The sequence below is a fragment of the Panthera leo genome, chromosome E1 (genome assembly GCF_018350215.1).
Source record: "Panthera leo isolate Ple1 chromosome E1, P.leo_Ple1_pat1.1, whole genome shotgun sequence".
Lineage (NCBI taxonomy): Eukaryota > Metazoa > Chordata > Mammalia > Carnivora > Felidae > Panthera > Panthera leo.
In genome coordinates this window covers 14,820,553-14,841,819 of record NC_056692.1, presented here as the reverse complement: position 1 = coordinate 14,841,819, position 21,267 = coordinate 14,820,553, and the positions used below count along the sequence as shown (strand labels likewise).

At 39.9% G+C, this 21,267-nt stretch overlaps 1 protein-coding gene across 3 annotated transcripts in view; it reads left to right on the top strand.

Annotated features, from left to right (window-relative positions):
• Positions 1-21,267, top strand: part of RPA1 (replication protein A1) — a 74,558-nt gene that overhangs the window by 38,770 nt on the left and 14,521 nt on the right. For all 3 annotated transcript variants that reach the window (XM_042915523.1, XM_042915524.1, XM_042915525.1), the window contains 6 exons: positions 12,816-12,908; positions 15,740-15,875; positions 17,495-17,597; positions 20,205-20,273; positions 20,413-20,605; positions 20,765-20,904. In XM_042915523.1, coding sequence (XP_042771457.1) covers positions 12,816-12,908; positions 15,740-15,875; positions 17,495-17,597; positions 20,205-20,273; positions 20,413-20,605; positions 20,765-20,904 — 734 coding nt within the window. The remainder of the gene's footprint in view (positions 1-12,815; positions 12,909-15,739; positions 15,876-17,494; positions 17,598-20,204; positions 20,274-20,412; positions 20,606-20,764; positions 20,905-21,267) is intronic.

Sequence of the window (21,267 nt, the reverse complement as noted above, 5' to 3'; positions counted from 1 at the left end):
GTATCCCTTGGATAAATGCCTAGTAGTGCAATTGCTGGGTCGTAGGGTAGTTCTAGTTTTAGTTTTTTGAGGCACCTCCATACTGTTTTCCAGAGTGGCTGCACCAGCTTGCACTCCCAATAGGTGTTTGTTTTTAACTTAGAGAAATAACTGTTCTGGTTAAAATTAAACCGTTTCTGTTGGTCCTAATAAAGAAAGGTGCTTGGGTGGTTTCTACTAAAGTACACTAATTCACTGTCTAAATTTAAACTTATCAAGCATAATTCTTCAATTTATCATTAATCAAAAATTACTAGTCAAGCTTTTGCTTAAGAAAGATAAATGTGATCCCAGTAATTTTTGTGCTAGAAGCAAACTGCATCCTGTCCTTGTTTTCCTATCTGGGACTCAGTTCTGGTCTTCACCTCAGTGGAGTTAATGGAAAGGAAAGGAAAGTTTGAGATGCTCAGGCCTGCTGCACAATCACAGAACGTTAAGAGATAGAAGGAACTGTTATAGAGATCAGTTTAGAGATCAGTTTATGTGTTAATCATAAGACAGAATGAAAGTGAAGGAGGTGATAAGTGACTTGGCCAAGATTGCAGAGCAAGTTAAAAATTACACAGCAGGTGAGTCGCTTCAACAGATGAGACTCATTATTCCTGATTTCCAGGTGAAGATGCTTTCCACTGTACCCAGACCTTCAAAGATTAACCTTCATATCAAAATTTTTGCCTATTACGAAAATTGTATTTTAGTTAGTAGAGTGTGTGAGTTGAATCTATTATAGGAATGTTTTTGTGTGTATATATAATCAGAAGTAGTCTAATTCATGTTAGTATATTTGTCCATTAAAACATGTATAATTTTTTTTTTTTTAATTTATGTTGAGAGAAAGAGTGTGCCTGCACGAGTGGGGGGTGCAGAGAGGGGGGAGAGAAAGAATTCCAAGCAGGTTCCATGCTGTCAGCACAGAGCCTGATGTGGGGCTCAAACTCATGAATGATGAGATCATGACCTGAGCCAAAATCCTGAGTGGGACGCTTAACCAACTGAGCCACCCAGGTGCCCCCAAACTTGTATAATTTTAAAAATGGAAATATAATTAAGATAATCAGACATCTGTTTTTTATAAACATTAATTTCCTTGCAACTTTTGAATAGATAATTACATGTTTCCAAAGTGAAAAGTACAAAATTATATATTTAGGGAAATCTTACTGCTACCCCTGCCGCTGGCTAATGTCATGTTTGTATCCACTGCTGACCTGTATAGGTAACCAATTTTAGTAGTTTCTTTTTATCTTTTGGGTGTTTCTTTATGCAAATATATACCAAATAAAAATATTATCTATTTTTATTCTGTGCTCCAGTTTGCTTACACAAAAGGTAGGATATTGTGTATATTATCTTACCTTTTTAAAAATTTTCTATGATTAAAAACATTTTTTTAATGTTTATTTATTTTTGAGAGAGAGGGAGAGAGAGAGCACAAGGAGGGGAGGGGCAGAGAGAGAGAGAGAAGCACAGAATCTGAAGCAGGCTCTAGGCTCTGAGCTGTCAGTGCAGAGCCTGACACAGGGCTTGAACCTATGAACTGTGGGATCATGACCTGAGCCAAAGTCGGATGCTTAACCAACTGAGCCACTCAGGTGCCCCTTCCCTTTTTTGATCCTGCCTTAAAATTTTTTTTTTAGCTTAGAGATATTTCCATGTATATACACTTAGAGATCTTCCTTATTTAAAAAACAAAACAAAACAATTAAAGAGTGTTCTGTTGTGTAGCTGTTCCATAGTGTAACCAGCCTTGTTACATCATGGCTTGTTTGCATGCTGTAGCAATGAAAACAGTACTGCAGCGAGTAACTTTGTACATACGTGGGTGTATTGACAGAGGTGGTTTGGTTGCCAGAAGTAAGATTGCCTGGATCAGTGGATAAATGCATCAGTGGTAGGTAGATATGGTAGGATTCCCCTCTGTAGCATGGTAACATTCTGCATTCCCACCAGCAGTGCATGAAAGTACTAGTTTCTTCTCAGCTGTACCAACAGAGTGCGTTATCAATCTTTTGAATTTTCACCAGTCTCATAGATTTTCGAAAGCTGACATCTCAGTGTAGTGTTTAATTTGTATTCTCAGCAAGATGAGCATCCTTTTAAATATTTGAGGGCTTTTGATTCTCTGTGAACTGTGTATCCTCCATTCTTCTTTTAGGTTGTTCGTCTTTTTCTTCTCCATTTTTAACAGTTCTTTAAAGAGTAGGGAGATTAGTCCTTTGTCTCTGATATCAGTTATAAAAAGCCTTCTTTACTTGGTTATGGTGGCTTTTTGCCACAAGCAATTTTTTTGTTGCTGTTTTTATGAGGTTAAATTTTCCAGTCTTTTTTAAATGACTTTGGAAGTTTGAACCATCATTAGAAAGGTCTTTAGGGGTTCCTAGCTGGCTCAGCTGGTAGAGCATGCAACTCTTGATCTTGGGGTTGTGAGTTCAGGCCCCAGATTGGGTATGGAGCCTACCTAAAAACAATTTTTTTTTTCATCAAAAAAAAAAAAAACGAGGAAGGCCTTCCTTACTCCAAAGTTATTAAAGTATTCACCTTTTTTTTTTTTTTTTTTTACATATATTTACTTTGAGAGAGAGAGGTCGGCAGCGGGACAGAGAGAGAGAGAGAGGGAGAGAAAATGCTAAGCAGGCTCAGCTGTCAGCACAGAGCCCAACGCGGGGCTCTAACCCACAAACTGAGATCAGGACCTGAGCTGAAGTTGAACGCTTAACCCACTGAGCCACCCAGGGGCCACCACCAACCTTCTGCCTTTTACTATGGCCATTGAATATGTTCAAATGTTACTTAAAAAAAGATTTTTTTTTTAATGTTTATTTTTGAGAGCGAGAGAGACTGAACGCAAGCAGGGGAGGAGCAGAAAGAGAGGGAGAGAGAATCTGAAGCAGGCTCCAGGCTCCGAGCTGTCCGCACAGGAGCAGGATATGGGGCTTGAACTCACTAACTGTGAGATCATCACCTGAGCCCGAAGTCTGACACTTAACTAAGCCACCCACGTGCCCCCATGTTTTATTCTAGTATCTACACAATTACATTTTCTATATTTAAATCATGATTGCCACTTCTGTCTTACAATTGGTTTCTTGATTTATGGTGTTTTGAGCTTCACTTTTCATGTAATTTGGAATTGATGGGTTTTCTCTGCTCCTTCAACTCACTAAAGATGTAGTCTCTATGTGGGGTGTTTGTGTGTAGAGTATGTATTCATTCTCCTTTATGCTCTGTATGATTTTTAGAAGTGGGAAAATTTGGTTAATTGTGCTTCTTCCAAAAATGGACCCTTCTAGATTTTAATGTTTACCTATACAAAACATAGTAATTTGGTACTTTAGATTGGAGAAGGGGGCACCTGGGTTAAGTCGGTTAAGCGTCTGACTCTTGGTTTCTGCTTTGGGTTTGTGAGTTCAAGCTCCACATTGGGCTCGGTGCTGGCAGCATGGAGCCTGCCTGGGATTCTGTCTGTCCCTCTCTCTCTGCCTCTCTCTCTCTCTAAAAATGAATAAGTAAACTTAAAAAATAAATAAATAAATTGGAGAAGGAAAGCTGAAGCTTATGTAGGTAAAGTCCTAAAATCTTAAGTTGGAACATCACATTTGTTTTGCAGTAGTAAAGTTCTGTTAAAATGAGCACATTGGTTATCTTCTCAAGCTTTCAGGACAAAACAGTGTTTAGCATCTCTATGAAATCTTTGGATGCAGAAGGGTTGAGGGAGAGATCATTGTGCCCAACTTTATCACCTTTGTCCAGATTTCTAATGTTTTTTATGTTGTATTTAATTGAGTGGTTGCTGTGGACATTTTGTGTTTCAGGGGAAAACTATTTGAGATAAAGCTGGAGTTGAAAGGGTTGAAAGGTAATTATCGCTTGGGGTCAGGACTATAGAACTAGCGGAAAAACTCCTTTGTCTCAATAGTCCATTCCACTCGCTCTTCTCTTTCTTCAGGGCCTGTTAAAGTGCAGAGGGATGAGGGAAGATTTTGCTGTCCAGGATTATTTGCTATTGAATTTCATTGTAACCAGATCAATAACACTTTGTTACTTGGGCCATGGTGGAAATAGCTTTGTTACAGTGGCTATTGCATTGTGGTGTATTTCACACAAATGGTTTCTAATTGTCTATTGTGAAGGCAAGGAAACTGTTACTAGTGAGGAGAGAAGTAAAGTTAGATTTGTATCCTCCAAGCACTTAACCCAGAACCTGTGACATATCAGGTGAGCTGTGAAATTAATTGACTAAACCCAACTGGGAAATAGGCAGAGGAATTACAAAATGTGCATTGAAATTGTTTGGAACTAGTACCACATTAAGTACAGATACTTAACAGAATTTTCCAAACATGAGAAATAAAACTTCAAACGTAATTCATGTTTCATATAATATTGGATTGGATGATTTTAAACTCCCATATCTATCACTATATATTTTTGTCACTATGTATATTACTACTGTGTACCTACAGTGTTTATAACATTATTTTACTTAGACTTAAGTTTCTTATATGATACATAGTTACTAGCATTATTTATTATTGAAAGGTAGAAGTTGGAACTTTTTTCAGCCTTATTCCGATCGTATTAGGCCAACAGGAATTTTTAACTAATGGGTCGACTTTTTTTTCTTTTTCTGGTTGTTAAGAGGTACTTGCTAGTAGAAATTGAGTTTTTGTTACTCTGTATATTCTGTGGTTGTTAGCTAATTTTTCTCAGCTGGTGGCTCATTTACCACTATATATTTTTTAAATTTTTTTTAATGTTTATTTACTTGAGAGAGAGCACAAGCATGAGTGGGGGAGAGACACAGAGAGGGGGAGAGAATCCCAAGCAGGCTCCGTGCTGAGTGGAGCCCAGTGTGGGGCTTGATCCCATCATCTGTGAGATCATGACCTAAGCCGTCTACGGCCATACCACCCTGAACGCGCCCGATCTCGTCTGATCTCGGAAGCTAAGCAGGGTCGGGCCTGGTTAGTACTTGGATGGGAGATCATGACCTAAGCCAAAATCAAGAGTTGGATGCTCAAATGACTGAGCCAACCAGGTGCTCCTGATATATATTTAAAAAGAAAGTTTTTTAAATAATCTCTGTACCCAATGTGGGGCTTGAACTCATGACCCTGAGATTAAGAGTAGCATGCTCCATGGGGCACCTGGGTGGCTCAGTTGGTTAAGCATCTGACTTTGGCTCAGGTCATGATCTCACAGTTCGTGGGTTCGAGCCTCATGTTCGGCTCTGTGCTGACATCTCAGAGCCTGAAGCCTGCTTTGAATTCTGTGTCTCACTCTCTCTCTCTGCCCCTTCTTCCTCACGCTCTTTCAAAAATAAACATTTTTTTAAAGTTATTAAAAAAGAGTAGCATGCTCCACCAACTAAGTCAGCCAAATGTACCATTATAATGATAATAAAAATGATAGGTGTAAGTGCAAGTAACTTGAGAAGCTAGAGTATTTCTTTCTTTTTCTTTCTTTTTTTTTTTTTTATGTTTTGTTGAGAGAGAGAGAGACAGAGTGCGAGCAGGGAGAGGGCTAGAGAAAGAGGGAGACACAGAATACAGGTTCCAGGCTCTGAGCTGTCAGCACAAAGCCCGATGCGGGGCTTGAACTCACGAACTGTGAAATCATGACCTGAGCTGAAGTCAGATGCTTAACCGGACTGAACCACCCAGGCGCCCCGGTAGAGTCTTTTAATGTCCTATTTCCCCCTGGTTCAGAGACAGTGGTTAAAGCTAGCACAGAGCAAAAGAGTCTAAGAATTAGGACCTTAATTCATCTTAGTGGGATGGTTTCATTTGCAGGTGGCACAAAACAGAAGATTAGCAGTTGATTCTCTGTATTGCTGTTTGGGGGTATAATTTCAGTTTTTAGAAAGATTTTCATTTAGCCGTGGACTAATTTCGGGTTTTGTGGTCAGCAGCTGTGTTGCAGCGCATTAAATTGAAGGGCGATTGTTGCAATTTAGAATGCACCAGGACTCTTGTCATCCATTTGGTTTCAGGACTGTCTCTTGTCTCATGTGCCAGATTTGCAAGTGTGGGCCAATGCAGGAGTTTAAGATTGCCCTAACAAGATTAGTGACTTAGATGTTTCGGTTATTAGTTATGTTCTATATAACTAGAGTTTTGGCTGCCAGAATAGGTTGCTTACAATTAAAAATTAACTGGATGGTGGTGAAGTGGGTGGATCTGGTCAGACAAACGTGGATCAGGACTGGATTGTGCCTCCTCCTAGCTCTGTGTGACTTTGGGCAAGTTACTTGCTCTCTTTAACCCAGTTTTTTCATCTGTTAAATGAAGATAGTAATAGTGCCTTTGTCATAGTCCTGAAGATTAACCGTGTACCTGGTGCATATAGTAAGCACTCAAAGATTGTAGCTATTATTAATATAGCCTAATTGGTGTCTTGTTAAATACACTGTGCTTTATTGAGTCTGAGAATCCAATGATTGTAATTGACTGTACCAGTAAATTATATACTGATAAGAAATTATAACAATTAGATCGCCCATTGGATTTTATCTGGGATCTGCAGTTTGCCTTTGGGATTGATCACCTTGTCGTTTTGAATCCTGACAAATCCCTTGCTTCCCACCCTTTATACTCTCCTCTGGTTCTCAACCTCATCAAGTTCAAATCAGCCATCCTTTTTAGCTCCCATGGAATTGTTTTGTATCTGCTTCCTTACTAATCTCCCTTAAAATGTAAAAAGTACATTCTGTCAATTTTTTATTAAAAGAAATATGCTTTGGGGTCACCTGGCTGGCTCAGTTGGTGGACCACGCGACTTGATCTTGGGGTCCTGAGTTCAAGCCCAAGCTCAAGGCCTAGAGCTTACTTGAAAAAAAGAAAAAGTGGGGTGCCTGGGTGGCTCTGTCACTTATGTGTCCAACTTTTGATTTCAGTTCAGGTCATGATCTCACGGTTCAGGGGATTGAGCTCTGTGCTGACAGAGCGGAGCCTGCTTGGGATTCTCTCTTTTCCTCCCTCTTCCCAAGCTTGTGCACATGCTTGCCTTGCTTTGCCCTTCCCAAGCTTGTGCACATGCGCTCTCTTTCCCACTGTCTCTCAAATAAATAAACTTAAAAAGAAAAAAAGCATTTGGGGCACCTGGGTGGCCCAGTCAGTTAAGCATCTGACTCTTGCTCTTGGTTCAGGTCATGATCTGAGTTTGAGCCTCACATCAGGTTCTGTGCTGATAGCTCGGAGCCCGCTTGGGATTCTGGCTCTCTCTCTGCCCCTTCCCCGCTTGCACTCTCTCCTGCTCTCTCAAAATAAGTAAACTTAAATAAAAAGAAAAAAAAAAACACTTTGATGTGCTAGCATAACTGCTGTAGCTTCGTGTATACTGTAGTTCTGTGTGGCGTCAGATTTAGTACTTGTAAACACACACAAGACATTTATTACACTTTTTCTTAAGTGTTTATTTATTTTTTGAGAGAGGGAGAAACAGAGTATGAGCGAGGGAAGGGCAGGGAGAGAGGGAGACACAGAATCCGAAGCAGGCTTCAGGCTCTGAGCTGTCAGCACAGAGCCCAGTGCGGGGCTCAAACCCACGAACTGTGAGATCATGACCCGAGCTGAAGTCGGCCGCTTAACCAAATGAGCCACCCAGGCAGGCGTCCTTTGGTGTTGGGGATTTTTAATAAGCAAACAAAATTACACAAAATATGGGTGCCTGGGTGGCTCAGTTGGTTAAGCGTCCGGCTCTTGGTTTTGGCTCTGGTCATGATCTGGTGGTTTATGGGTTCAAGCCCCGTGTCAGGCTCCACAGCTGGCAGCGTGGAGCCTGCTTGGAATTCTCTCTCTCCCCCGCCCCCACCTCTGCCCCTTCCCTGCTCATGCTGTCTCTCTCAAAATAAACAAACTTAAAAAAAACCCACAAAATACTGTTGGTTACAGTAAACCAACTAAACTAGAGTAATGGCTGCTGGAGAAACAGCTACCAGAGTACTGGGAGGGACTCAGCTGGCCTTTGTTCAGAAGCTCCCGCTGAACACACATAAAAATCCTAGTCATCCACGTTTAAATGTCTGCCAGTCTAAATTTAGATAATTAAAAAATATATGTATTTCATTTGCAGGTGCTAATAATCTATCAAATCTTCTCTCTCCCAACCCCACTTTTTACCATATGCCTTATACACTCTCCTTTCAAATACCAGTTTGGTATTTAAGTTGTTCACCCCCATTTCCAGTAAGGATAAGAAAAAAATAGAGAAATGCAAAGTATATAGCTAGACAACTTACCCAAATATAAAATATTTCCAAATAGTTGAAATAAGAGGGGAAAACATTGGACTCCCTGCTGTCAGCCCAGAGCCCACTTCAGATCCTCTGTCCTCTTCTGTCTCTTTGCCCCTCCCCCATTCATGCGCCTGCTCTCTCTCAAAAATAAACATTTAAAAAAAAAGGTTTTTTTACATTTATTTTTGAGAGACAGGGCACTAGTGGGGGAGGGGCAGACACACACACACACACACACACACGCACACACACACACACATGCACACACACACACACACAGAGGCTCCAAACTCCGAGCTGTCGCCACAGAGCCCTACATGGGGCTCAAACTCACAAACTATGAGATCATGACCTGAGCCGAAGTCGGATGCTCAACTGACTGAGCCACCCAGCCACCCCGAAAATGAATTAACATTTTTAAAAATCCCTAGCATGAAAAAAAAAATAATGCTTTAACTCATATGTTAAAATATCTAAAAAAAATTCAACCTAGAATAGGTAAATAGGCAAGTTATATTATTGAAAATTATGGTAAAATACTCAGAAAAAAATTTACATCTTTTAAGTGCAGTTTGGTGGCATTCAGTGCATTCATAGCTGTGCAAGTATCGCCACCATCCATCTCCAGAACTTTTTTTTTTTAACATTTTATTTTAAGTAATCTCTACACCCAGCATGGGGCCCCATCTCACAACCCTGAGATCAAGAGTCACATGCTCCACTGACAGGACTGACTAGCCAGGCACCCCTACAGAACTTTTTCAGTCATCATCTCAAGCTGAAACTCTAACCATTAGACCATAATCCCCCATTCCCTACTTGTGCCAGTCCCTAGTAAACACTGTTGTGTTTTCTGTTGCTGTAATTTGATCACTCTAGTTACCTCATAAAGGTTAGTTATGTTGTGATAGAAATTAAGTGTTAAGAGATCAGCATGATCCCATGACCGTGTCCTATTCAGCAAGATACTTGAAGAAGCAGGCATGATACTGAAGAAGGGACTTGAGATGTGTTTGAAACAGTGGAACTAGGTGGAGTGGAGTTTGTATATTTTTATGGCTCCATCTTTAAATATTTAAATCGTTTGATTCTTTTGAATATATTTCTTGAAGCACATAAGTATAGTTTTATTTTTTCCAGTTACTTAGCCCCAATAAGTATAGTTTTATTTTTTCCAGTTATTTTTCCCTACCGATTTAAGAAACAGTTTACTTTAAAATTTCAAAGTGTTCCATCACTAGATACACTGTCAAAGAAGGGCAGTTTTCCCATGCAATTTCATATGACACTTGGTAAATTCAGAGATGATGGAAAAACTAAAAAGTATCACAAAAACTCATTATCAATAATCTAGTCTCTTGGGGAACCTGGGTGGCTCAGTCAGTTAAGCATCCAGCTCTTGATCTCAGCTCAGGTCTTGATCTCAAGGTCATGAGTTCAAGCCCTGTGTGAAGTCTACTTAAAAAAAAAAAAAAAAATCTAGGCTCTTTTTTTCTATGTAAGTAAGGTCTCTCAGAACAAAAAGAAATAAAAGGCATCCAAATTGGTAAGGAAGAAATAAAACTTTCCTAAAGACTCCACCAAAAACTACTAGCATTGATACATGAATTTGGTGAAGTCACAGGATACAAAACCATTGTACAGAAATCTGTATACACTAATAATGAAGCCGTGGAAAGAGAAATTAAGAAAACAACCCCATTTACAATTGCACCAAAAATAATAAAATACCTAGGATAGACTGAATGAAAGAGGTGAAAGACCCGGATCCTGAAAACTATAAAACTCTGATGAAAGAAATTGAAGATGACACAGAGAAATGGAAAGGCATTCCATGTTCACGGATTAGGAGAACAAATATTGTTAAAATGTCTATACCACCCAAAGCAATCTACAGATTTAATGCAATCCTTGTCGAAATACCAGTAGCAATTTTCATAAAACTAGAACAAATAATCCTCAAATCTGTGTGGAATGTTTACAAAAGACTCTGAATAACTAAAGCAGTCTTGAAAGAAAAAACTGGAGGTATCATGATTTCAGACTTCAAGTTATACTACAAATTGTAGTAATCAAAACAGTATAGTACTGGTACAAAGATGGACACACAGATCAGTGGAACAGAAAAGAAAACCCACAAATAAACTCATAAGTATGTGATCAATTAATCTTCAACAAAGGAGGAAAGACTATACAATGGGAAAAAGACAGTCTCTCCAACAAATGGTGTTGGGAAAACTGGACCACTTTCTTACACCACACACGAAAATAAACTCAAAATGGATTAAAGACCTGTTGTGAGACCTGAAGAGAGCATAAGCAGGAATTTCTTTGACATTGGCCATAGCAACATTTTTCTAAATGTGTCTCCTGAGACAAGGGAAATAAAAACAAAATAAACTGTTAGGACTACAGTTTATAAATAAAAAGCTTGGGCATACTGAAGGAAATAGTCAAGAAAACTAAAAAACAATCTAGGGAATGAGAGAAGATATTTGCAAATGATATACCCAAGAAAGGCATAGTATCCAAACTATATAAAGAACTGATATGTACAACTCAACAGCCAAAAAACAGGCAGAAGATATAAACAGACATTTCTCCAAAAGAGACGTACAGATGGCCAACACATGAAAAGATGCTCAACATCACTCATCGTCAGGGAAATGCAAATCAAAACTACAATGAGATATCACCTCATACCGTGTCAGAATGGCTAAAACCAACAACGCAAGAAACAAGTGTTGGCAAGGATGAGGAGTAAAAGGAACCCTCTTGCACTGTTGGTGGGAATGCAAACTGGGCAGCTACTGTGGAAAACCTTATGGCGGTTCCCTCAAGAAGTTAAAAATAGAACTACCTTGGGATCCCGTAATAGCACTACTAGGTATTATCCAAAGAAATACAAAAACACTCATTCAGAAGGATACAAGCATCCCTGTGTTTATTGCCGTATTATTTACAGTAGCCAAGTTATGGAAGCAGTCCAAGTGTCCATTGATAGATAAATGGATAAAGAAGATGTGGGGTGTGTGTGTGTGTGTGTGTGTGTGTGTGTGTGTGTATGCACATATTGCGATGGAATGTTATTCAGCTATAGAAAGATTGAAATCTTGTCATTCGCAACGACATGGAGTGAGCTAGAGAGTATAATGCTAAGTGAACTAAGTGAGTAGGAGAAAGACAAACACCATATTACATCATTCATGTGTAGAATTTAAGAAAGAAAAATTAAAGAAAAAAAAGAGACCAAGAAATAGAATCAACCACAGAGAACAAATTGATGGTGACCAGAGAGGAGGTGGAGGGGGGAATGAGTGAAATAGGTAATTGGGATTAAAGAAAAGAAATAAGCAAGGTCTCAATGTTTCCCTCCGTAGGAAGAACTAAAGAATAAGAAATTCTGTTTTAACCTTTTTAATTTTATGCTAAATTTATTTTACTTGAATGGCATGGTTAGCTCTTCGTTTTGTTGTACTAGTTAAGAGAATATTGGCAGAAGGAAATGAAGTCAGGGTGTAATAGGCCCATTCGAGGTACAGACTTGGGAAGCCCAGCAGGAATAAGCCTAGTGATTGGAGAAGGCAGAGACAAGGTGGTGGGTGGGGAGCCTTTTCAGCAGTGCTTACCATGTTTGTTTGTAGGACTTTCTAGGAAATCTTTTTGAGCTGTATTTGTGTGAACAGCCTAAATTAGTGCCCACCACAAAGGCAAAATCAAATTCCATAAATCTATTATTTTTTTTACATTAGGTATATTTTGCAGTTTTAACATTTTTCAACTCCTAAAGCACTTGTAGAAAGGGTGAAGGGCAAATAAATACTCTCGTGGTATGGTATTTCTTATTTTCTGCTTGAGAGACATGTTCGTTTCCCCTCCTTTCCTTTTAATCTTCCTGTTTCCTTGACACACCTGCTTCTGAACCCCATCTCATCTCTCCCTGCTGTGACAGTTCACTAGCACTTCACGGTACCTAAGCCTCTTTCAACTCTCATTTTCCACCAACTGTCGGTTTCAAAATAAGGTGGCTTTGTTTGGGAGGGAAAGGGTAGAATCCTTTCTGAATGTCTCCTTTTCCTTTGAAGCAGGAGCACTTCAGAGACAATTGAACTGCTTTTAGGTTTTTCTTACCTCCCAGCTTTTGCTTCTGATAGATCCTGCCGTGAACACAGTTCTGTTGATGACATCGATTTGTTGCTATGGAAATAGTGGTAATGTCACCGATTCAGCCCAGTGACTTGACTTCAGGTTCAGGCAGGAGAAATGGGCAAGGCCTTAGGGGAGAACCTCATTAAAACTGAAAGCTATCAATTATAAACAGGTGAAAGGTGAATGGAGCCAACCTTTCATATAATGAAAACAAAAGTGAACCCCTAGCAAATTGACTGCATGCAGTTGAATGCAACAGCATGAATTCTGACCCATGAGAGTCTTTAACGAAATAAAAAAATTACACTTTCTTGGAGTATTTCTTCTGCTTAAGTTTAAATCTTTAAAGCTGGATTATTTGCACTAAAGTTGTCTTTTTTTGGGTTCCCAGGACACGGGCAGCAGCAGGTAGTTCCTTCTCCGGCCTCAGCAGCCAACCCGCCAGCCAGCAAGCCCCAGCAACAGAATGGGAGCTCAGGGATGGGTAAGCTACTACTGTGTGAGGACACGTGCCGATTATATGTATCAGGCTTCTGAGTAGTGTTTAGAAATTTAACCTGGGACTAAAGGGAGTTTTCAAAATGTCATTCATGCTAGTTGCTTCTTGCAAAGGATAGTTCCAATTCCTACAGTAAAGTATGTGATTGAAAAAATGATTAAAGATAGCCTTTTAAAGATACTTCATATGCCTGTTTTAATCAGAATGATACACTGTTCTCTGTTAATAGTTTATCTGGTGGTTTCTCACATCTTACGTTTTGCACTCTCTTGACTTGTGAATTTACATATCTTTTAAATTTGCACCTTTTAACTGTTTGGAATCCCCTTAACTGAATTTCGCTTGTCTCTCTCCAAGTTTCCCATTTGGGGCCCTCACGGGTATTTATCTTAATGTGAAGACGGTATCATTTATACCGGTCATAGGTTCTGCTTCTCAGTCTCATGGATGAGAAATCATTTCTTTCTTTAACTCTCTGCAGTAGGTCCTGAGAGGCTATAATGGAATCATTTTGTTTACTTTCTGGCCTTCACTTTAGGAACTACTATTGAGAATGATGATGTGTGGAATTTGGTTGGATTTATTTTTAGAGGTCCTTTTTTTCTGTCACAGTGTCTCATACACCCCCTCCTTTCTTCCTCTCAACTATTAATTGCTAATTTTAAATGCTGAGATTTTAAGAAAAACAAGGTTAAGGCATCACTAAGGTGGCTGTGAAACTTTCAGGACATGGGACTTCATTGTTCTTTGATGTTTGTATCTATCTTGCAATATCTGTCAGTCTACCTTCCATCTAGCTCCCCTGTATACGTGTATCTATTTATACACAACTCTCAAATTATGTTCTGTTGAAGGAGGTAGTGGCATAGATATACTAACATGGTAAATAATGTAAAAGTCACTTCCTTAAGCCTGAAATGCAAATCGTATATTGTTCCTTTCCTTCTTCTCACAGATTTATTTTCCCAGTTGTCTGTCTTTGGCTTATATTAACATTTATTTTTAAAAGTCAGTTAATGCTTTTTAAACACACATCAACTGGGTGGTGAAAGAAAAAAAGACTGGGTGTGTATTGAGGGGAAGCATGTTTTGTATAACTATCTTCTTGATGATATTACGTATGCATATACACATGTATTCTGCGAAGTTCACTTGCTTCCTTGCATAGTCTTGATGCAATTATTACTGTTGTATGTGTAGTTCTCTCTTGACTCCTCAGTTAGAATAGGAAATTGTTAAGATCTAGGACAGTCTGTATGGTTTTTATTAAATGCTGCAAATACTGGGGCACCTGAGTCAGTTGTGACTGGGGCTCAGTCAGTTGTGTCTGTCTCTTAATTTTGGCTCAGGTCATGATCCCAGCGTTGTGGGAAGGAGCCCTTCATCGGATTCCAGGCTGAGCGTGCAGCCTGCTTAAGGTTATTTCTCTTCCCACTCCCTGGCTCATGCACATGCTCTCTCTAAAATTAAAAAAAAAATTTTTTTGTAATGCTACAAATACCTAGAATAATGTCTTACAGGTTGTACAAACTCAGTAAATAAATGCTGAATAATGGTAGGTTTACATCTCTAGCAAAATTCCATTCTAAAGAAATGTTTTGATAGAGAAGATTTGAAGTAATTGGACTAAATTACATTTTCTGAATTTGGAGGTTGAAACTTTATAGAAACTGTGCATATAAAGGAATTCCAGTGTTTATAAGCTTTAATTACCTGTTTTTTTCCAAGTGCACAGTAGCTGCTTAGGCTTGGGTAAAGAGGCAGAAGGGATCTTGGTTCCCAGCCACCTGGTTGTCTTGAACCAAAAACTGATTGTTGCCCTTTGCCCCCAACTAAACCCAGTCGCATAGACTTCAGTGTAGACCTTTCAGTCCTATAGACCAGTTGAGAACAGTGCGTTTTCTGAAGATGTTTTGAGGTAAAATATTTGTGATAGGTATTGGTGTCCTTCACCTCAGATGGTTCATCTACTGTGTCCTTCACCTCCTAACCTTTTCTTCTGCTTTTTTTTCTTAATGTTTATTTTTGAGAGAGAGACCGAGCAGAGGTGGGGCGGAAAGAGAGACACACACACGGAATCCAAAGCAACCCCAGGCTGAGCTCTCAGCACAGAGCCCGATGCGGGGCTCAGACTCATGAATGGTGAGATCATGATCTGAGCTGAAGTCGGACACTTAACTGAGTCACCCAGGCGCCCCGCTTCTGTTTTTTTTTTTTCTTATACATGCAGTGACTTGCCATTGGTTTGACCAGTGAAGGATGTTGGTTGATTTTCTTTCTCTGACCCATTATGTCTCCCGTTGATACAAGAAGATAGTTTAAGAAGGATGAGTCTCAGCTCAGTCAGTTGAGCATCCAACTCTTGATTTCGATTCTTGATCTTACAGTTTGTGGGTTTGAGCCCTGTGTCGGGCTCTGCATTGGCAGTGTGGAGCCTTCTTGGGATTGTCTCCCTCCCTCCTTCCCCCCCCCCCCCTTTCTCCCAAAATAAATTTTTTAAAAAAGTTAAAAAGGACAGGCCTCTGAAAGAGCAGTGTCTGGACTCACTACTATTATCATCTTGACCTCAGTCATAGCTTAAGTCAGCAAATAAAGTAGTAAGCTTCTGTGTGCCCAGCCTTCATTCTCCATCTCTTTTCTAGCTGCCTGTTTTGGTCTCTGATGTCCATATCTCTTGATTGATAAAAAGGAAAAACTCGTTGCCTCTCATTTTGTATGATTTCATGAGCAACACCTCAGTAATTGAGAGTTATTACAAAACTTACATAAAATTTATGTAGACCAATGATTGCCCTTCTTTGTGTTTGTTTTTAAAGGTTCCACTGCATCTAAGACTTATGGTGCCTCAAAGATATTTGGAAAAGCTGGAGCTACCAACCTAGCAAACACAGGTTCTGGAGGAACACAGGTCAAAGTGGTACCCATCGCCAGCCTCACCCCTTACCAATCCAAGTGAGTTTTTCCATAGAGTACGTTCAGAATGTACTTACAGTATGATGCTAGGGGTTATTATGGGCTCTTGCATTATGTATATGCGAACTTCAGGGCTATCATACATAAAGTAAGTTTCATCTCTTTTTTTCCCTCCAGAGGGGGAAGAGGGTACAAATTGTGGCAACCATTAACTCTCTTATCATAAAAGAATGGCAAGAATGGGGCTCCTGGGTGGCTTAGTCGGTTAAGCGTCCGGCTTCAGCTCAGGTCATGATCTCACGCTCTGTGAGTTCAAGCCCCACATTGGGCTCTGTGCTGACAGCTCAGAGTCTGGAGCCTGCTTCAGATTCTGTATCTCCTTCTCTGTCTCTGCCTCTCCCCGGCTTACTCTTTCTCAAAAATAAATAAATGTTTAAAAAAAAAAAAAAAGGCAAGAAAAGCAATCTACTGTAGATTATGGAGTTTCATTAATTTTGAAAGAATTTGATTTGAAAAATATTTAATGCCTTAAATCCATTTATCATCAGGAGTAAAAAATTAATATTTGTTGTAATTCAGAAGACATTTCATCTTCTCATCATATAAATAAGTGACTTTTAGTCTAAAAATTGTTAGTATGATTTAGGTGACTAAAAAAATCTGTACTATTAGTATAACTGCATTACTATACCCTGAATGGATATTTCTTTTTTTTTTTTAATGTGTATTTATTTTTGAAGGAGAGAGAGAGAGAGAGAGAGAGGGAGAGAGACAGCTCATGAGTGGGGGAGGGGCAGAGAGAGAGGGAGACACAGAATCCAAAGTGGGCTCCAGGCTCTGAACTGTCAGCACAGAGCCCGACACAGGGCTCGAACTCACGAACCATGAGATCATGACCTGAGTCAAAGTCAGACGCTTAACCAACTCAGCCACTCAGGCACCCCTGGATATTTCTTATAATTCTTTTCCATTTGATTTTAGCAGTTGAGAATGAGTGAATTCTCTTTTCAGAGTTCTTTCAGCTATGTTTTTATTCATTCTTCAACTCTTTGCAGTGTAGGGGTAAGGAGTAAGGTAACTAATGTGCCCAACACGTGCCAACCAGGATAGGCACCAAGACTGGATATTGATTGAATCTTGTGCCTCCTTTTTTTAGTGGCCTCTGTCTGAGGTCATAGTACTTTGGTGTGTTTTCCTTTGGTAGCTCACCAATACCGTGTTCCATAATTTTGTATTTATATTCAGTGTGTGTTAGAATGGAGACAGAAGTTTGACACCAGTTTTATCAGTTCCCATAATTGAAAATAGTGGCAAAATATAATTGCTGGTATTACTGCATTTTCTAGCTTAGAACCTTTCATTAAGGGGATACCGTTGCCTTGGTGATGCTTTTTGGAGAAGGGAGAGGGTTTATAAATTTACTAATTTGACAGGAGAATGAGTTAGTGTTAAATCATCTCGTATGTTTTACTACTTGCTTATTCTATAAACTGTCAAACCTGTATGTCCTCTTGGGGTTTTAATTAGCTGGATTAAAATACAGCTTATATTGAAAAATGGAATATGCATAAGATAAAGACTATAGGAAGATAATAGGGCACCCTTTTAGACATTTCCCACGTAAGACTGAGCACTAACATAATCTGTTTGGTTTCTAGGTGGACTATCTGTGCTCGAGTTACCAACAAAAGTCAGATCCGTACCTGGAGTAATTCCCGGGGGGAAGGGAAGCTCTTCTCCCTAGAACTAGTTGATGAAAGTGTGAGTATTTGTCAAGTGGGGAAATAGGAGGAGCCTAAGAAACAGAGGGCTCATCTCTGTGCAGGCCTATGAGATGAGGAACAGTAGTAGGCCAAAAATAAACATGATTGTTATTGTGGTTTTTCCTGTCTGTATTCTTTTGATGGCTCTCTGTGTGCAAAGGGTTAAAGGTCTTAAATAAAATCCTTCGTTTTATTTTACTTTATTGAAAAGCAATTTTTTTAAATTATTGTTTTTAGATAGGCTTCACACCCAACAGGGGCCTGGAATTCATGACCCTGAGATCAAGAGTCACATGCTCGGGGAACCCAGCTGACTCATTTGATGGAGCATGTGACTCTTGATCTCGGTGTAGTGAGTTTGAGCCCCACGTTGGGTGTAGAGATGAGATTACTTAAAAAAAAAAAAGAAAAAAAAAAGCCACGCGCTGTACCAACTGAACCAACCAGGCACTTCTAAAATCCTTGATTTTAAATGAAAGCATTTGTAGAAATTTATTTGTTTGTTTGTTTGGGGGCGGAGGCAGGTGAGCAAGGGGCAGAGAGAGAGAGAAGCGGGGCTCATGCTCAACCAATGTTGGACTTGAACTCACGAACCGTGAGAACATGACCTGAGCTGAAGTCAGATGCTTAACAACTGAGCCACCCAGGGTGCCCAATAATTAGTTTTTTAAATGTATAAGCAGCCTCATGAGCAGTAGAAAGCAGAGACACTCTGTCTGACTTGTTAGCAGGCTAAGTTGAAGCCCTGAGAGGTGATGTCTGGTTATGAGCAAAGTGTTGCTTTGGGCCACAGCAGAAGGCATATAACAGCCACCTTGAAAAGTGAGTGGTTGGGGCGCCTGGGTGGCTCAGTCGGTTAAGTGGCCAACTTCGGCTCAGGTCATGATCTCGTGGTCTGGGAGTTCGAGCCCCGCGTCAGGCTCTGTGCTGACTGCTCAGAGCCTGGAGCCTGTTTGGGATCCTGTGTCTCCCTCTCTCTCTGACCCTCCTCCGTTCATGCTTGCTCGCTCTCTGTCTCAAAAATAAATGTTAAAAAAAATTTTTTTTTAAAAGAAAAGTGAGTGGTTTTGTGGGAGATGGATTCTGGCTGTGCAAACTCTATACTTAAACAAAACCAAAGCATGATGAAGAGACAAAACATCCAAGTTGTGGAATCTCTCGACAGTCTCGTTAGCTGTTTGTTAGTTTTATTTATAATTCCTAGTATGTACTTCACACATTGTTTTCAAGCTGCTGCCTACATCCTATTTTTTTTTTTTTTTTTTTTTTTTTTTTTTAATATATGAAATTTACTGTCAAATTGGTTTCCATACAACACCCAGTGCTCATCCCAAAAGGTGCCCTCCTCAATACCCATCACCCACCCTGTCCTCCCTCCCACCCTGCCCTCCCTCCCACCCCCCATCAACCCTCAGTTTGTTCTCAGTTTTTTAACAGTCTCTAATGCTTTGGCTCTCTCCCACTCTAACCTCTTTTTTTTTTTTTTTTTTTTTTTTCCTTCCCCTCCCCCATGGGTTTCTGTTATGTTTCTCAGGATCCACATAAGAGTGAAACCATATGGTATCTGTCTTTCTCTGTATGGCTTATTTCACTTAGCATCACACTCTCCAGTTCCATCCATGTTGCTACAAAAGGCCATATTTCATTTTTTCTCATTGCCACGTAGTATTCCATTGTGTATATAAACCACAGTTTCTTTATCCATTCATCAGTTGATGGACATTTAGGCTCTTTCCATAATTTGCTGCCTACATCCTATTGGTTCAAACTTCTGCAAGGGCGGGGGAAAATTGGTGGTTTGTTTTGGGTTTTTAGTTTTTGGAAGATGGAGTGATATCCCAAATGTATTGACTGTGTGATGGCAGAATCAGTATCAGAACCTAATTTTTTACCAAATTATTGGTGTGATCTGTCAGTTGGCAAAAATTTGAGCCTTTTTTAAGTTTCTTATCCATCTATAGTTTGTTTTTGTTTTTTAAGTGAAGATTTTATTTTTAAGTAATCTCTACACCCAGCGTGGGGCTTAAACTCACAACCCCGAGATCAAAAGTCACGTGCTCCACCAACGAGCCAGCTGGGTGTCCCCATCTATAGTACTTTGACTGACAGAAAAGTAAAGTGAAAATCAAATCACAAGCAACTTGAAAACGTGACTTATTGTAACATTTTGACAGTGACTCCCGAATATATCCCTCGCTTGACGCCAACGTGAGGGCAGCTGGTGATTCATTTGGCTCATCACGCTTCCTTGTGGGCTTCATTCGTGTCAGTGTTCAAAATTTGTTTTTATTTCTGTTGTCAGAATATTAAAATCACTAGGTTCATCGTGGGTTTTTTTGTTTTGCCTTGTTTTTAGGGTTCTAATTTGAGGTTCATAAAGCACCGTAACAGGATCAGCTAGTTAAACCCAAGTTGTTGGCTGGGGTTAATAGCTTGAATGTGTGACCACAAAATACGTGTTTCTGGGGCATCTGTAGACCTCTCACACATCCCATTTGTGCTTGTGTTACTGCTTAAAGATGTCATTTTGACACCACGGTGTCCTGCTTTTCAGTGGTAAAACCTGATGGACGCAATTCTAACCGGTTCTTGCTTGTTTCTGCAGGGTGAAATCAGAGCTACTGCTTTCAACGAGCAAGTGGACAAGTTTTTTCCCCTTATTGACATGAACAAGGTATGGTGGTGTCGCGTTGAGAACTGAAACAGTTGAGCGGTATGGGGGACTCTCGTCCTTCGGAGAACGGCGTAGTGGTGAGGAATTTGTGGTTTAATCTGATAGACTACCCACGTTCCACACCTGGCCTCTTTTGCAGGTCTATTACATCTCTAAAGGCACCCTGAAGATTGCTAACAAACAGTTCACAGCTGTTAAAAATGACTATGAGATGACCTTCAATAATGAGACTTCCGTCGTGCCCTGTGAAGATGGTCATCACTTACCAACAGTTCAGTTTGATTTCACAGCGATTGGTGACCTGGAGAATAAGTCTAAAGATTCTCTGATAGGTAAGCCTGCAAATGAGAGCAAAGAGAGTTGGGATTATTAGTTTTTGTTTGCAACATGTAAGGGAAATGTAAGGCTTAAGTGCTCGCCATTCAACCTTGGATCATGCTGTAATGGGAGCTTTGACCGTTTTTTGCTAACACATTGTGCCTGTATTTTAGACGTAATTGGGATCTGCAAGAGCTATGAAGATGCCACCAAAATCACAGTGAAGTCTAACAACAGAGAAGTTTCGAAGAGAGACATCTATTTGATGGACATGTCGGGGAAAGTGGTGACCACTACTCTGTGGGGAGAAGATGTGAGCATTTGTACTGAGCAGTCAGAGCGTGTGCAGAAGGCAGAGATGTAAAGAGCTGGGTGGCTGTCTTGTCTTAAGAGTTGTGGGTTATGCTAAGCGAAATTAGAGAAAGAGAAATATCATATGATTTCACTCATATGGGGATTTTAAGAGACAAAACAGATGAACATAAGGGAAAGGAAACAAAAATAATATAAAAACAGGGAGGGGGACAAAACAGAAGAGACTCTTAAATATGGAAAACAGAGGGTTACTGGAGGGGTTGTGGGAGGGGGGATGGGCTAAATGGGGAAGGGGCACTAAGGAATCTACTCCTGAAATCATTGTTGCACCATATGCTAACTAATTTGGATGTAAATTAAA